The sequence below is a fragment of the Saccoglossus kowalevskii genome, chromosome 11 (genome assembly GCF_978046115.1).
Source record: "Saccoglossus kowalevskii chromosome 11, keSacKowa6.1, whole genome shotgun sequence".
Classification (NCBI taxonomy): Eukaryota; Metazoa; Hemichordata; class Enteropneusta; family Harrimaniidae; genus Saccoglossus; species Saccoglossus kowalevskii.
Window position 1 is genome coordinate 25,609,532 of NC_140651.1, and position 19,402 is coordinate 25,628,933.

Genomic DNA, 19,402 nt, shown 5'->3' on the forward strand with positions numbered 1-19,402 from the left:
AACATTGTATGTGAAAGTTAGTATACTACCAAACCGCATGTGCGAAGCATTGTCGTTTTTTTTCCATTGCGGCCGAACCAGTCGTCGACTAGATCGGGCAACAGGGAACCACGCGTGACCGCTGAAAGCTTATATTGTCATATTATTCGCTGCACCTGCACAAAGGTAGACTACTGTAAACAATGTTCTGATTATAACACCAATTCTTGTTTCATTACGTTTAGCGACTGTGGTTTAGCACAAGTTCTAACTGTTCCACTTCACCTGTAATTGTGCACAATGTCTGATTTTATCAATTATCTTACAAAAACAATGCCCCCCCCCACCCTCACTGCAAACTCTTGTTAAATATGTGTGTGATATCGTTGCTGCACTAATAGCCCCTGTCGGGAGCCCATCCGGGTACTCAGCGGAATTCATTCGCACTCGCGATACACATAAAGGCTGTCAAGTGGTACGTTTCTATACAGTAACTGATATATCAAATGATACCCCAGCTTTTCTCTCCGTCGTTGTAAACCCCAAGCCTCCTTAAGACGCGAGTTAGCGGAAGTAAATCAATATGGCGACGGGAATTTTACTCTCTAAGTTTTCCCAAGTCTCGGTTTTTCAGTGACGTGGTAATGTTAAATGTTTCCGCCACCCTCAGTGTATCAGTCGAATCTCAACTACTAAACCCACGCCGATATACGTCATTTAAAAAGGCTTGACGTTCCTTGTCCCAATTACTGAACACCGAAATCTGTTTCTTCTAATTGGTGAAACATAAGTATTTCGCCTTAGGCTTGAGTGGTGGAATATCGTGAGTTATTCCATCTGACTGAGATAGGAATATGCAAAAACAAATATAATTCACTCGATACCCAAAATAACAGTATTGTTTCATGATACGTTGACTAGGTATCACAATGGAAAGGTGTATTTACACTAAATGATTGGAATATCATCATTTTCAATGCCTACAGTGCCAGCATTGATTACAGAGATGATACACTGAACGGAAAATGAAAACCTTTCTGTCGCCAAGACGACGTAAAATCGGCGAGTCTGAACATGCGTTTAGTTTGCTGTGTTGCAAAAATCCGAAGTGCTATCATAAATAACCCAAGTCAAATCTCGCGATATCACAAACATCTCATGATATCACACAAAACTCATAAACAACTTGTGGGAATCACAATCAAAACTCGCAACGTCATTGATATCAAACTTCGCGATATTATAAATAAATCAAGACATTATAGATCAAGCCATAATATCTCATCTCAACCCACGATATCATATAACAAATCCCATAATGCAACTTGGGAAGTTATACTATTCTATACGTATGAACTCAAGACTTCACATAACTCACGATATTTCATGAAACATGAAAACTAATCTACAGAGAAATAATCATACTATATTTGTATCAAACAACATATAATTTATTTTAAATATTTAAATATCCGAAATTTCTGTTCGATGCTATTTCACTGGTCGCATATATCTCAAGCATTAAGCCGATAACAATTAAGCATAAATGTCTTGTACGCGTTTGTGTTTGTGTCAAGTTTAAATATAAAATAATTAGAAACTGGAATAAAAAAAATCGGCGATATTAACGTATTTTCATTAACATTAATGCTGAAATTGTAGACCCTACTCCAGTTTTCCTCAAAATGGGACTCCAGCACAGACACATTGGCTCAACAAAAATTGGCAGATACATATAAAGCTTTCCACTGGAAGCATTCTAATTAAATTCCGGTCTACGTATAAGCTCCAATTGTTTGTTTTTTTTTAGTTAAGGCGGCCGAGATACGATATATAAAAAACTTAATAACTGTTATTAAAAGTTAAACCCAAAAAATACTCATAAATAAACAAAAACAACAATAAAAAATAAAAAAAAATAAAATAAAAAAAGGAGCCCGTACTTACATCGTATTTTAATAAGATTGCACTGGAAGTAAACTCCCGGGTTTGATATCAATAGAAATACTTGTTTATTGTCAGCGACAAATTAGCTTTGTTTGTAAGTTGGCTGAGGTCAAACGTAACATATAGTAGTTTGAGCTATTGCGACAAAACATCCGTCCGTTATTCGAATGATGCGGTGTAAATATACAATAGGGCTTCCATTATTTAGAATGGAATTCGTGTTGCTGGTCGAGTTCTGGCACTGATATTGCAGTGTTCGTTGTAGGTACATAATCCATCGTATTTAACATGGGATATTGGGGTAAGCATACTTTACGAAAGTCTGTGTAGCGAGAATTGAGAGGACATTATTACAATACTCCATGTAATTGTTGTCGTTTATCACCCATCTATCAAACCAAATATCAGTCACGATTCTCCTTTTCTCTAAACCACGTAACTCTCGCGAGATAAAGGGTACATTTCCTAAATATTGCTTAATGTTTAGTCGAAAGTGGTATGTCATCTGTCGATCTATTATACGCGGGGAAATTATATAAACATTGAATCATTTTATGCAGAAAATGTTTATATACTCGGGTCTATTTTCCGCCAAGACTGACCTAAGATTCTTTTTTTCAATCCATAGTTTATTGTTTTTAGTGAAACAAAACATTGTAGTATCATAATATAATATTACATATTATGTAAGTCTTCCTCGTGCGTTGTACGCCAAAGTTTGATCCATTTCACAGAATATATTTGCGTACTTTCCCCAAAAAGTTGATCAAGATCTGTAGGTAATAGGAAATGATTTGCCCCCCCCAAAAAACAGAAAATTACATTAAACAAGCAAAATGTTGCACCAAATTGGTGTGCTTCTATACCCACACGATGTTAAAATCCTGCGTTATGTTATGTACATTATAACGCTTGTGTGTCATCTTAAATCTTTGGGAAAGGATATTCCGCAGAATTGAAAATAAATTACAGCAAATATGTCATGGAATACAACAACAACAACTGAGTGACAAAAATCAAATATTTTGCAGAGTTTTCCGCCATCGCCCTCCCAGAATGTCTAATGGTCTACCCCTTGTAATTTATTTTTTCCGTTGCGTGTCTATTGGTCGTGATGTGCAGATTAGCTAAACTATTCCCATACGCAGCAATTCGTGATGTCGAATTTAATAATAATGGTTTGGATGCAGGCTTGCTGTCATTTGACAGCATGATGTCATTTTATTTTACCATTCTAATTATGTCAACAAGCCGTGTACCAATAATGCAAACGGCGTCAGAAACAGCACGGTGGACAATTGCCGGTACTTGGATACAGGTGTTGTGCTGAGCGTATTTGCATTTCGGGGGTGATGACGGGATGTCAGTTGCCGGTATTTGGATACAGGTGAATATAGGATGTCGCGTTTGCCTTTCTCTCATTCCGCTGGTGATGGGATGCCGGTACGTGTATTTGTATTCTGGACTTTAGAAAGGCTTACAGAGGTCATCACTCACCACCTCCGTCCTAAAAATCACTAAAAACAAAACAAAAAACGCTTAAATCCTTTAGTGACAGAGTCTTACAAAAATGGAATTAACGGAAAAATGAGATTGGGTTTGATTACTTTGTCACAGCCGATGTTACAATTATATTTGGACCATAAGAAACTCCGGATAATTGCAGAAAAAAATGCAAAATAGTATTTGCTTCCTTCATTCAGTTTTGCGCTAATTTCTTTTTCCGTAATGACTACGCTGTAATTGTGTCTCCCAAGATTGAGACTTGCAGATATTTTTTTTTCTGTTATTGATTTGTGTAGGAATAGTTTTTTTTTTAATTCTGCTATCACTTATTCTAAGTTTCAGTCACCACGCATGGGGCATTCGAATGTTGCGTAGTAAACAGTGCGTTTTACATCATGATGCACAAGTACATTTTAATGTCATTCACCGACATGAGTTACAAAAAAACATCATTAGTTTGACAAAAAACTATAACAATATCATTAAGTGGCAACTCATTTTTGGCACCGCTCTCACGTTTAGACTAGACAAACTAATACAGCTCAGATGCAAATGGACGCCGAGATATCGATGAGCGCGAGAGCAGCCTCGAGAATTCATTTTCGTCCGCGATGACGGGGCTGGGGTGAAAGACTATTTGAGGGACAAAGACTCTCAATGAGATTTGGGCGGCCATTTTTGCCGATGTTCCATTAAATGTAATATCATATTTGGTCCCCGATATTCCGTAAGCATACATGTCACAGTCAGTCTCTTAACTGAAAACATATTCAGTCGTGATTATGATAGTGTGAATTAACCCAGTGGACGACTTTGAATTGAACTCTCTTTGTGAACTAGTACTTTGACTTAATTGAATAGGCTTGTTCAGTCTGGTTGTAGTCATGAATCTGTAATCGTGTATCAGTTTTAAATTCGCTGTCGTTATACAGTCAGCATTATCCACTGGTAGTTATGCAATTAGTTACCATGGTAACACGCTACCAAGAGATATCATGAAATCATTCCAAGATATCTTCGTTTGAAGAAGTAATCATTCCAAGATATCTCCGTTTGAAGAAGTAATCTTACATGACATGGCTTATCCGATAACACCATTTTTCATCACAGACTTCACTGCCAACATCCGACGATGTATTGTGGTTGTACTGAACTGGAGAAACTATACGGAGAGGAGAGGCGATTGAATTGCTATAGGAATCCTGCCCACACCGTCCTCACAGTAGGGCAATTCAAGCGTTCCTTACTAGAATTCACATTCTATTTTGCTAAATTCATCAGGCCGCGAAATAGATATATTAGTATTATTTACGTCACCTGCCTCTATCATATGTCTACATTTCATTTTTTGCTGGTCTCAAGTCAAATTCAGCATTTTATCGTTGACCAGTACTACGTCGTAGCCTAGTACATTTCGTAGAATGGTAAGAGGTATCCTTTTGTGATGAACCCCGGTGAACTTAGTGATAATTTAACAATATCCGTGTCAGTTGTATCCAAGACATCGATCTCTAATGTCTCAACAAAAAATAAGTAAATAAAAGAAGTATATTCCATTGACATATTACGTCATCAAACACCAACTAAAAACAAAGTAAATGTTCACCCTATGTGACTGAGCAAAATTTGAGATGTAACCTTGTTGCCACAGGAAACAATTATAGAAAAATGTCCTAAAACAGGCTAAACATTACTCCACCATTGCAAAAATTAAATATTGCATGTAATAAATAAAGAAAATGACATAATTTGTACATTTGAGTATCGTTTTATCTTTTAAATGATTCCATATGATATAGTACGTAAAATATACTCGAATTATGACTAATACTTCTGATAATAGTGATAACAACAGTCATAATGTCGCATACAATTGTTATATACGGTAAACGAAATAAAAGCATGATGTTATAGTGTAAGGTTCAATGCCCAAATCATATTTACCAGCTACCATAAAAAAGCAGTCCTAGTCACGACGCAGTAATTCTACACGCACAAGCGTGTAAAAAATAACTACATTCAACACAATCATCGCCAACCTCGCTCAGGGAGCGTATGACTCCAATAACAGCGATACGTTAAATCTGTCTTCTTTGGGTTTTTTTAATAGAATTGCTATTTTCATAACCAACGCACGCACTGGTATTACCTTAACAGTTTCCGACCAGATCTCGCTGTACGCCCGCTTGCTACCTGCATGCTTCGCCTCTACGGCGTGAAAACCTCTTCCCAACTCACGGTATAATCGCGCAGACATGTAAAACGAGATACTCCGTAAGCGTCACATTTAACCGTCACCATAGCAACCCATGTAAGTTTAAAACGACAAGACCCATGAGGTCTTTCCCACAATAGCTGGAAGGCAGACTTCATTAAGCGTCGTGACAGAGAACGGTTAAGGATGCATGTCTTCGTGATTCTTCAGTTTTAATAGCCTACCTTCTCTCTAATGCCAATTCGTTGCAGGAGTAGCCAATTAGCCTGTGTAAGCTGTCGTGTTACGATTTGAAATTAACAGGCGTATATTTTCCCGCCTCTGTCATTCCGGGAAGTAACGGCAAAGCACATAAACTGTAGATTTCAGTTATTATAATATAAACAGCATCATCCGCACTCTCATGTTTTGTTTTTTTATATTTAAAAACTGGATAGGTTAAAGGGCAGTGGTCGTCGCGCAGCGCGTGTTCGAATTTCATGTAAACAAACTATGTATTTTACACGCGTTGTATACGTCGCTATGAGTCCCATATCGAACAGGACGCGGCACGACGACTGCCGTCCTTTAATGAATGTCTGCTTACCAGTACGTCAAGAATACTTTTATAATTTTAAAGCGGGGGGGGGGGGGTCGTCCCCTGCGCACGCGCGGGAATTGAGTCCTAGGCGATGATAACAACACACGCTAAAAACTCATGAGTAGCCACTTGTTTGTAAACAATGACACGCTATGGCCACCTGACGCATGTGCAGGCGACGACTCCTCTCCCGACTGCTTCAAATGGTCTATACTTGACCTCGTTACACATAGTTATTTATAAAATCAGTTTACCACTTGCTAGTGTTCCTATCATAATCATTTTGTATTGAAAATTTTCCGAATTCACTTTGTATTACTGTATCTTATGAGCCTGTTTTCTTATCATTGTCGGCAGATTTCATCTTACGTCCACCAGACATGTGGATATTGTCATTTTGTCTTTAAAATAATAAATAAATAAAGGGATATATTGTATTGTATGAATTGTGAACAAAAAAGTGAGCGAGTTCGGCACGTGGCATCCAGTGCATATCTGATAATCAAGTGTTAACAGTAGAGGGCGCCACCTATAGCTTTATTGCATGCTGTGTTTATACGAGTATAACCAAAGACATTAGAAATCTTTTCTATTGTCTTTGGTATAACCCAGCCATGCTGTGTATATATAACTCGCATAGGTAAATCACACAAACGTATCAACTGGTCGTATTTTATCAGTTAATACATATTATTTTCTTATCGAAATTACAATCATTGAATTTTAGAATCCAGACGGATGTTTCCAAATATCAGTGTTGTTACGGTGACGCCACAAATCAACGTAATCTGACAAATGTTCGTCAGGATTTTTTTTTACTGCCGGCACCAACCTGTGCAATCAATGGTATCGTTATATAAGTCTGTAGTCGTGACAGTCGTGTTTTTTTAGATATTCTTATCAGCCATTACATTCCATTCAAATATAAATGAATACTCCTAATTCGCCGGATGAATACACACAGCGTTTCCGCAAGGGAGTGAACTGGTCAAAGGGAATCTTTTCTGAGTGATGAGTAGATACATTCGCCACGCTCCTGTACGTGAGTCACGATCTCATTTACCTCGTGGCCCGTAACAATATTATCGACGGTGAATGGATGGTTGTTAAATTGGTGATTATTGCGCAGTTCGTTGACTTCAATGCCAACTGTAGCTACAACCGAGACGGTGATCTAGACGGAGACAACACGAAGGTCATATAACGCTTTTCTTTAATACTATCATTAACACGAGTACGATGAAGGCGTCGTCGTTTTTTTTTTTTTTTCATCTCGCTCGTGTTCCAGTTCAATTAAGAAGATAGATATGCTATAAACTGCTTAATTTGTGGTCAATTTTTTGATGATTTTTTTATCATTATTGCGAAACATAATTTCAAAGCTACAAAATTTCGCGATTTTTACTGATTCGCAAAATTAGTTTCTCGCGAAATTTGAGTGGTTTACAGTAAATATATGGCTCTGTCTTTGTCGTCTTTGATGTTGTCGATCATTGCAACTTCTTACAGAAATTTGAATCGTTTTCAATCAATCGGTTGTATCAATGGGACGTTAAATAAACAGTGCTTGAATCACGGCCAATTTCAACGTGATCGGCTTTTTGTATACAATTATAAGTTTGAATGCTGTAATTCGTTTTTCTGTTATTATTCTGATGCAGGATGTTGTTAATTTCTAAATTCTTCGCCATATTTGGTTATATTATGAATCGAAATTGCTGAAAAATAACTAATAATGAATATATTCACAATTAATAGAGTATTTGCATCATTACTAATATTAAACATATGTATATGTCAAGAGCATATAATATATTATAGACAGGACTAATTATGCTGAATAGGTGATTTTCCGTTCAACTGCGAGATCTCGAAAGTTGCGTGAAAGACGCGCGCCGAACGTCTACCGCAAAATTGAACTTCGTTGAAATTGCCTATCATCAAATGTGGACAGCACATTATTAAGCATGGAAATGTCCCCGAAATACTTTCACATTTGTCGAATCCCACGCGATGTTTGTCGCCACGACGACGCTATGACCTTTGTTTGTCCTGTTTTGGCGGTATGTTCTTTTTAAATTTATAGTCATGTAGCATGTGTCTGTGTGTTAGTATATGCATACATTACTTGTAAATTCAACAATACTTCAAAATAACTGCTTTGTATTATTGGTTAAACCTGGTTCGTAACATTCTTGTCCTTATTCGTAAAATGAATAAACTAAACATTATAATATTATACACCATTACTATAGCCACTTCACCTTTAATAGATGTTCTATTATATATATTACTCTTTGTTTCGCAGCAAAATCTGCTGTTTTTTATTCACAGATGTTAAACATACTGTAAAACACGTCTTTTTAGCTAGCATGTCATTTTAGCTAATTTGGCTAACCTGTAATTTCGCTAATTCAAGATGTCGCTAATTTAGAATAAAGTATATTCTCACAGTGAGATTATTTGCATTTTAGCTAAATTAAGATTTTGTTAATTCATGTATTAAGGCAAGTTCGCTAAAATTGCATGCAGCTATTTCAATGTGTTTTACAGTAGGTCTCACAAATTGTCGGCAAACGTAGGCAAGTCTTAGATAGTTTTTCTATGCTTTTAACCATATGATGATCTTCGTAAATTATTTACCAACGTCTCCTTCTTTATATATTTGTAATAATTGATTCGCTGGAAAGGAAAACCTTTCCCGATTTTTTCGATAAGAAATTTTATATAATTATACTATTAGAGTGAAAAATACACCTCGTTCATGTGAGATCGCTTTCGACTTTATTTCACATACATTACCAGTATCTAATTTGCATCATGTTACTGGCACGAGTCATTAAAATCAATCTAATAATACCTAATGATTCGAGTATATCTATTCAGCATACATCCAACCGACTTAACTTTTGGATACTTTTGGCTGTTATGTTCCAGTTACATTTCCATTCAATTAACAATAAATGCCTTTCCTGCGGATCTATGGTATTTTGAATATGTAATGAACACCCCCAAAGGTCACACATCCTGGGATTTCTAGGGGGTATTGTTATCTTATAACAGCAATAATTATTTCAAATTGCTTTTTAAGCTTCAATCACACCGTTATATTGAACCCACAGATCACATTGACAGTGAATCTGTACCTCCGGAAAGTACCCGGATTACCTTTAGACGGGGTCATGCTTAATGCGGTATATTTATCAGAAAACAAAATGACTGGATTGATTATTGCGTCAAACATTTTAAAGTGAATACATCCCATGGTTTTCACGGTTAATTGCGTTTCTTAAATCAGGTGCAACCAGAGAATGTTGTTGTCATGAGTGTAGTACTTGACGAAGCAACGACGCGATGTAATTGAATGAAGGCAGACCTGTTTTCAAGTCCTCATTAGTGGTGATATACTGAGGAGTTTAAAAACGTGTTTCGTGACTAGGCTTGATTGAATTAAAATGTCTAATAGACTGGATTAGTTCTGTATGCGGTGCTGCAAGGTGTTTAGTTCATGTTGTACGACACTCCGGTTTATGTCGCGGTGCCGTCTACGTGTCTGCGATGCGATGCGCTGTGCGAGGTCTGTGCAAACAATATCTGTTGTTCGCCTATAACCACATCACTGATAGATGGCCTGTGCTGTAACTACCGACAGCTATCGTGCAGTGCCACTATCGTCACGTACAGTGTCACGTCGTCGTGCAACGCCACCACAGTCGCCGGTCGTGCTTGACCACAGCTGTCGTGCCACGCCCACCGTTATCGTGTTGCGCCACATGCAGTCATCGTTCAACGCCCGCAGTCGTCCTGCCGTACACGGCCCAGTTGTCGCGCAGCGCCACAGACCTCAAGAAACGCCCACATTTGCCACACGACGCGATTTTCGTGTTAATACAGAGGTGGCGGCTCACCAACTCACCGTAGGCGCAACCTTTCTAGGAGGTCCGGGAGCATTCTCCCCCTTAAATACTAGTAGTTGAATTCACGACCCACTGAAAAGCTATTTCCTGCATTTTGAGAGGCAAATTTTGCTGATCCACTGAAAGGGTTTCAGCTCGATTTTGGAGGGGCGACGCCCCCTGAAATATACAATTGATGTCGAACGGGACGTGGTGTAACGACCTTGACTTTTAAAAAAAAAACATCAAGAAAATGTCAGTGTCTGAAATTTTAAATGACTATCACCCCTCCCCAACGCATGAACATTAGACTTATAGTCCATGTAAGGACACCATTACTGTTACCTTGGGAACCCTCAACTATTTCCCCTGCAAAACACTCTTATAAAACGCGATGAGCTATTTCGAGATATGTGACTAGCGTGTTCACACATGATGACTGCTTCTCCATTTCGGGAAATTGAAAACAAATGCCGAATCTTTGTTTCCGAAAAAGCTGCACTATGCGCAGATATGCACGTAGGCGCGTCCTCGCCCATGTCGAGTGTCCAGCGTAATATACACAACAATAGCGAAACACGCCTATAGGAATATTGGGAATGCCTTTTTTGGCGTTTTTATGATTCCATCAGTGCCCTATTAGTAGTGATATAGTGGAACTTCTTATACAGTATGTAATTAAAATTCACCTAGTGCTACACGACGAATACAGACTTGATTATCTGCGCTGAGTCTTCAGTTTCATCTCAAATTTAGTACGTCCGTTACAATCGTTATGAAACGTACTATCAATGAATAGACAAACAAACAAACATAATGAATAAATAAATAAACAAAAAACAAACAAAAAAAGAATAAAAAACAAACAAACAAACAACAAACAAACAAACAAACAATAAATAAATAAATAAATAAATAAATAAATAAATAAATAAATAAATAAATAAATAATAAATAAATAAATAAATAAATAAATAAATGCGTACTTTCAACGGCTTCGGCAAAATAATAGGGATGATATATCTTGATAGTAAAATTAGCCGTTAATGTTTTATTATCCCGAATGAGAACAACGGGGTAGCAAGCAACACACAAACCTTTAAATTCGATTAGCCCCCAGTGGAGGAACTCATTCAAAAGTGTCATCCATCTTTTTGTCGTCTACAACATTATAAGGCCGGTAGCATACAAAATGACGTCAGAATCAAGAGGTACGCTGGGAGAGGCCGATATCAATATTTAGCAAACGACCATGACTGACTTCTACTTGAGGAATAAAATATATTATCCGTTCGTCAATATTTCAGATTACATGCGATATATTTACTAGTAACAGAAAGTCCCGGGCTTGAATGTGATGGGATATAGATGACTATATAAAGTGCATCGTTTTCCAAACGAAGAGATACCGTAATTGTGCATCTTACGCTTTAATAAGGGACTAGTCATTGGAACTCTGGGTGGGTCCATGACAAAAACATTGTGCATTTTTGTTTTCGTTTTACTCAGGTTAGTGCTAATTGTTTGTTTTTTCTAAAACGAATTTGCTATAATTTCCTCCACTATGTGGAATAATTTTTCTTAAAGATTTATGCGAGCAGATTTTTTCTTGTGCAATTGTTTTTTTCTAATTCTGCCATCGCCCCGAGTTTTTAATAGTAAACCTAATTGAGTGATTGAGACGGTATTGGACCATGGTGCGTCATCAGATACTTCGCATTCCAACGCCGTACATGCTAGTTCAATCACGCATGAATATAAACACCCATGTGACGTCATGACAATGTTTTGCGTACTTATCGAAGGCAACACACAACAACACGTGACGTCCGACAATCACTTTTTATTTCCTGTTGTAAAAAGTGTCGGTCAGTGACCTCAATAGACAAATGCCCGGCTCGTACTACGCCCAGTTAATGTACGTCATCGTACCGTTTAAAAATCCTACTAGGGAGCGTGTAATTATGACGTAACAGCGCCGTCAAGCGAAAACAACAATCATACAGGTAAACAAGCCATGCAAACAGTAACAGTTGTTATATTCTCGCACAAAATAATTAATCGCAAATTATTGAATAGAATAGAATAGAATAGATTAGAATAGAATAGAATAGAATAGTCATTATGTCAAGGTTGTGTTCAAGGCCACAGGGGTTAGTTAGTCAGCCAGATGTCCCACTTAAACGGAAGTGAACAATATCTTCTGGAATCGCGTTTCCTAGTATATGATACTTGGAACTTTCAAGGTCGCATGGTGCGACAAATTCTGATAAAATACACATTATAGTGAAAAAATAAAAGTGCGATTGAAGATATTGCAATAATTTGCAGCGTTACGTCACGTTAATATCTCTCAAAGATATGGAAAGTGATCACCGTGAATGAAATTTTCTCTCTCTCAACAATAAATGATTAAATAAATAAATAAACAAACAAACAGACAGACAGACAAACAAACAAACAAACAAATAAGTAAATATTATGTAAATTAATTAAAAAACTAATAGTTACATACTAGCAAGACCAAAGCATTTAATGCATATATTATGTATGGACTCAAATGATTTTTGGGTAGTCTGGGAATACAAATGTGTTTGAAGTATCGGGTTGACTTGGGTTAGCTCGTACATGACTCGCGTTACTTATATTGTTACCTGTATTGTGTTAGTTTGTACCTGACTTGGTATAGTTCGTGCCTGACTCGATATTCCCATAGTACGACATCAATATTGATTTTTTAGATTTTTTGAACAAATTGCATATTTTGATACTTTCAGCTCACTGAAACCATTTTTCCTGACCCTGCTCAGCATAAAAACCCAAATGAAAATTTTTATGAATTACAGAAGTTTGCTTTGGAGAAGGTTAAAGGTTAAAGCAATAGGTATTTTGTGGAAAAATGTAAAAAAGTTTCAGAAATGAAGCAATGTAAACAGATTTGAAATAATATTTGAATAAACACAAACATGCGCACTTTTTGACATTATTTTGTTACACTTAAAAACATATTTCAAGCTCGGACTTGATATTAGTGAAGAGCTAACATATGGCCGAATTTAGATTCACTCTAAAACAACACAAAAAATAACCCAAAACGAACATATTTATGCTGCAGCACAACATGGGCGTACGACCTATTAATTAAATAATAGCAATCATGTTTTTTTTTATATAGTATTCGTCAGAATTTCGGGACTACCATAATTACACATCTTATAACTGCATATTCTCGCCATAGGAACCCTAAATCGCCATTTTGTCCGAAGAGTAGTTCGGTGACCATATATTTTTAATCTGGATTTATCTGGATCTGGGTGAAAAATGGCGTAAAATAATGATATTTATTCATTCTGTGTGAAATCCGATGTAGGAATAGGCTCCAACTATCATTATTGTTTTTTTAATTTTTGATTTGTTTTGATACCTTTCGTTTATTTGTGGCTATTTTGTTTGCAGTTATTCGGTTGTTCATATATTGCGATCGAGATGCGATATATAACAAGCGTAATGCCGACAAGTTAAAATAGTCATAAATGAACAAAAATAATAAAATAAACATGGAAATTAAGGTAGAAGCCTAGTCATAATTTTTGACACTAAATTGGTCATAAATCGCATGACAATGTTCATTAGTTTATTATGTACAATCATGAAGCTAATGTCCCATGATAAATTGAAATAACATTATTTTGTGTGTTACAGTTAAGCTTTTAGAGAAACGTGTCCTAAAAATTTCTTTGAAAATTGCTATTTTTAGAACAATTCCATAAAACCCAATGTTAAAGAAAAAATGCATTTTTTGACACCCAGATTTAAAGCCCAGATTTTTTTAAATAATTCATAACAACAACAAGTACTCCTCATTAACAATATATGATTGTTTCAGCCTATATCACCAGACTAGATTTTGAGACACTGCATAATCTCTGCCATAGGAACCTATGGTAAAAGTGTTATAACAGTGTCAAAATGGCGACTTTCCACTAAAATACAACCATCATTTTCCCGGAAAAAGGCTGGTGACCCCCAATTTTTTTGGGGCCAATATCCCTGTATTGCCTTGGAGTACAGTTTATTGCAAAATTAATAAAGTCTGGGTATTTTAATTTATGAGTAGGCTTCTACCTTAAAAAAATAATAAAACATATTTGAAGCCTATCCTACATCAGATGTTAATCAGATTTGGAATTATTGTACCACTGAAAGGTTACAACAGAATGACAAGATTTCAATAATAGTTTAAAGAATTATAAAGGATATGATTTGTCACTTCTTTTTTTAGCGTGTTTCAGGGTCCGAACACAGGAATAATACGAATCAAGGATGCAAATACTTGTTTAGATAGGGCGCCACCTATCATTTAATGACCTCGTCCAATTCAGTTAGTTTTTATTTTTACTCGAGCAGGATATGCTGCAGACTGCGTGCAGCTATGCGGCCGGATTTTCGATAAAAAAAGACGTTATAATGGAGACTAAGACTGAATTCGTGATTCCTCAAAGTCACCAGAGTGTTCTAGAGAAGGCTAAAGACCGGGTTCAAACGTTATTCGACGTTTGTGTGGTGCTTGCCAATCTTGTTGCTGACGGCGGAGGCAAACAGTGGATCCAAGTCACTGGTCAATATGAACAAACATCGAAAGCCAAGGTGAGCACTACAAACCACAAACACTGAAATCCTACTGATTTATACAATGTACAATCTGTATCGACTCATAACGGTGACGCCATATGGACGTTAAAATAATCGTCGAATTTCATATACGGATTCAATCGCCGTGCTATGTGTGTTTTTAGTGGCGGAACTGACAAGTTTTAATTTTTTAAAATCGTTTCCGGGTTCAGCGACATTTCGCATCGATTCGCGCGCTGTTTATGGCGATGATTTAGCACTTTCATACCTATGCTTATGAAACAGCGAAAGGCTTATTTTATGTCGTATTTCCAAGAATTATTAGAAATCGCCTGTATACGTAGTATATGCCGTAGAATGCTAGTAATACGTTGAGTAAAATCCCACGTCGTATGCTAATAAAATAATGCTATTTTTTTTTTTTTTTACAAAAATCGAGTGCGTAAAACATGAACTGCTTAACTGCAAAAACTCTCATTTTGAGTTAGAGTATGTGTTGATGTTGGTTTATACTAAATTAGCCAAATATTAGTTGTGGTCAGGCTACATGGAGTATAGGCTACGATTTAAGCTAATCTCGTACGTTTGCATATCTACTAGACTCAATTGATTTCACATGGGGGAAGAAACAACAGTTAGAGCAACTAAGGAACACCCAAACTTGTTAAAAATATACAAATTGTCAGTCCTTTTAACTATGATTACCCGGTACCCTGTATACATGTTATTTCCAGGGTTATACAACAATACTAAATAAAATTCTGAAAGTAAAAAATTACATATTTTCATCTTCAGTTCTAAATTTTTTTCTTGAGAACATTGTTCCTAGATGTGCTTGCATTGGTTGTCATGTCGGAAATGGCATACTGAAATTAATAGTTATAAATATAATAATGAATCTTCCAAATGGATGGCGTTTTGTACGCTTAGCCCGAGCTTAAGCGTTCACTCACACTTTGTTAGCCTGTGCTAGGGATCTGGGCTGAGTCTTAAAAACAGATCAGATTTAACCTGTATCTAGCATTTCTTACCTCATGCTAAGCGTTTATGCATTTTTTCTTAGCACAGGTTTACATTTTTGACATCTTAGCCCGTGCTATAAGGAGCTCTGTGCGAAAACAACGTTATATTAAATCTTATACCTCAAAGATGTATTGAACATATCAATTTTGTTCTTTGCTTTTATTTTTTTTTAAAAATGGTCCGTTACTCTTGCATACGTAATATAAATACTAGCTCGGTAAGAGTGAAAAAATGGTAAAAAATAATACAAGATACACTTCTAAGTATATATTTAAACGTTGCCTTGCATCAAAAACTGGTTTTGTCAGCATTATTCAATTGCTAACAATACCATAATTATATACATTTATTGTGTATGGTACTGTAGCACAAGTAAACGTGACTTAGAATAGAATAACAATTCCAAAAATAGACTTAGTTATAATCAAATTTAGAAAGATCATGATTCACTAGTTGCTTGATGTTACTCTACAGGTTTGAAGTACTTTCTTTGGAAAATGTCACAATTATTAAAGGAAATGCATATTTTTAATATAAACATTTTTTTGTGTTGTTTTTCATAAAATATAAATCTTTTTGTACTGAAGTGTGTTAATTTACCAATCTGACACTTACAGTAGTTCTGATAAAAAAAAAAAAATTTTTTTGGGTCGCCTTTCTTGAAAAAAGCAAACTAGTTTTTCCAATATTTTCAAAATTTGTTTTCCTGGATTGACTTACTCATGCCAGTTTGGGTTTACAGTGAAAACATTTTATTTTGCAAACCTCACTTTTTATTTCTTGTGCACATACTCGGAATTTGAAATGATTTCTGAAATTTGATGTTCCTGGTTATGGCTGCACTGATTAAAATGCTGAAAATTCTGAAAACCTGCTTTTAAGCTATTCCATGAATTGAATCATTCGGGAATCATCGGACTTTCTATTAACTTATATGGAAGTTGATACCGATGGACAACCGCTTGTGTTCTATCCAAGTTTCATTATTTCTCTTTCATCCCACAAGGACATCCGCATTATGTTACTGTAGACAAAGGCTTAGTGCAAACCTGGGAAACCCCCTTTTTGTAGCCTGGTAGGGCACCTTATTTTGAATTGAACAATAACATGTCCCTTTTTACTCACTACTACTTTATGGTGACAGAACAATTATTTTGTTCAGACAAATAATTATGTAGTGTAAATTTTAGTATTTATTAAAGGGGAAAAACTAAGCTTTGAATAACAATACAACTTTTAATTAATTTCTCATGACCTGCATGCAAACCTGTGTGTGTGTGTGTGTGTGGGTGGGCGGGCGGGGGTGGTGGGTGTTGGTGTTATTTTTATACTTAGCACATTGTTTATTTTTCTTCAATTGCTTTGTTAATTTTGAATCAGATAGGCATAACTTTTCATGTGTTAAGGATCTCAATTCAAAATTTAAAAATAAATATAGAAAATATTATGATGACAAAAAGTGACTTTTTTTTTTTTTTTTTTAAATATTTTTGTGCCAGGCGACAGTTCTAGACATTGAATGTCACTGTTGTCTCTCCTGACTTTTTTTGTATGTACAAATTGCAAGTGCTAGTGCTGACACATAGTGCATTTGCCACAGAAGTCATATTCATGTTTTGGGACTACATGACAGGGCTGTGTGGCCATCTCTCTGTCAAATGGCAATTTTAATGCGCTATCCTGGCGTCAACCAGGCTCGGTCGAACACAAGCACCTGCGGTCCTTAACCAAGGTTCCCCCAAAGTCGCATTCGTTAGTGAATGAATCTCGGCCAGTGGAATTGGCCTTCCCATTGAGTCTGTGGCACAAAAGTGACTTTGATTAATTCAACAAATTAATTAGACTGATCAAAATATTTTATAGACTTTGTGTTAGTGTTCATTTAAATCTTGTGATTTTAAAAGCATAATTTGACCCCAATAGTTCTCCCCCCTTGTGCACACTAAAGGCGGCACAAGGTCGTTTGACTTCTGTTGTGTTCTCACCGTCAGTCACATGTACTGGTGATTGCATACCCTGGATCTATTGGCTTTTTACTGGTTCCTGGAAACAACTCTCAAGGTTCTAAGAAATTCAGCAGCTGCAGCTTGCTTTAACATTGAAAATGTCTTAATGAACCATTTAACACTGAATAATGGCTACCGTTATATTTTGCATGACAAAAGAGGTACATGTGTATAGTACCTGTGTTGTATGTATGAAAAAAAAAAACTTGTAATATTTACTTAATACTTAATATTTTTTTTCAGCAATAATAGCTGAGATTTTGTACATTTCTTTGTTTAAATATAACCACATAATAACCATATATTTTAAATATTATTTACACAATTTAGTAGGCAGTGAAACACAACACATGGCTAACTTCCTAAAACATGCAAGGTGTAGTTATCATTTCATTGAAATATTTACGTGATCAGAACCAAAATGTTTTCTCAAAAAATAAAAATCAGAGAATAAAGATCGATAGTTACAGGTGATACAATATTTAAAAGAGTGCAAATATGAATTAGTATTGATTTTCTGTGACAAAAAAAACAACTGATTTGATCATTTTCTAGTACTCAAATAATGCACCATTGTGTGCTGGTAAAGTGTAATTTTTTGCGATTTGATTTACCGGTAATAAAATTTGTGAGAATGAATTTCGCGAAAGTCTGTTTGATTGCACGTCATGTCACAGTTTCATTGACTTTCAAAATTCGCAAAAAACTGTCTCTCGCATAAATTAAAATCTGTTTACAATGTTTTAACAGAGCCCCTGCATTTTCGTAAATCGTGTCTAGCAGAACAAGGCTCTTTATCCACTTAATCCACACCATTAAATGCATGGAACGTTATGGTATTGTTGCAGAATCCGATATTTGAGATAATGATTGGGAATTTCACATTTCTTGTTTAATAAGCATATTAAATGATGTAATGTAATATAATCAGTGTACTCAGTTAAATTTGGGAGAAATTGCATGATGTCATCTCTTGATATATTACTAGGAACCCTGGGATATCATGTTGTTTACTGCTTGGTTTACTACATCAGCGATTTTAATAAAACCATAAATACTGTTTTAAAACTCCTGACATTTACAATAATTTATAGCACCTATTCAACTCATAAAAAAATACGTCAGTTGGATACATTTTTTTTCTGAAACCAAATAACATCAATGTGGATAATGCACAGGTTTAATAACTTGAAAAGCTAAGGAAGATAAATTATTTAACGATGAAAGCAAACTCATAAATGAAATTACCTAAAATTTATTCATTTTGCAATAAATTGTACACAAAGGCAGTACAAGAATTTGGCTTAAAAAAAGTTGGGTTTTTTTTGGGGGATATAAAAAAAAAATTATTAGTAGTTGCCATTTGGCAGTATTGTAACGCTTTTACCATAGGTTCCTATGGCAGAGATATTACTGTATGCTCAAATTGTAGGTTGGTGTCCTAGGCTGGAAAAATCATTGCTAAAGTGCCTGTGAAATGGTTGCTATTTTCACACTTAAAATTATCCATTGATACATAAATATTATTAATTTTTATGTTTCTAAGCATAAATTATTTTTTTAAGTGAAAAAGTGCCTTTTTAAACTCAGTGTACGGCAACTTTATTTTTGTGTATTT

General features: G+C 35.8%; 1 protein-coding gene across 1 annotated transcript in view; it reads left to right on the forward strand.

Annotated features, from left to right (window-relative positions):
- Positions 1-19,402, forward strand: part of LOC100377649 (NEDD4-binding protein 1-like) — a 53,452-nt gene that overhangs the window by 16,394 nt on the left and 17,656 nt on the right. The window contains exon 2 of the mRNA XM_085505066.1: positions 14,531-14,770. Coding sequence (XP_085361192.1) covers positions 14,531-14,770 — 240 coding nt within the window. The remainder of the gene's footprint in view (positions 1-14,530; positions 14,771-19,402) is intronic.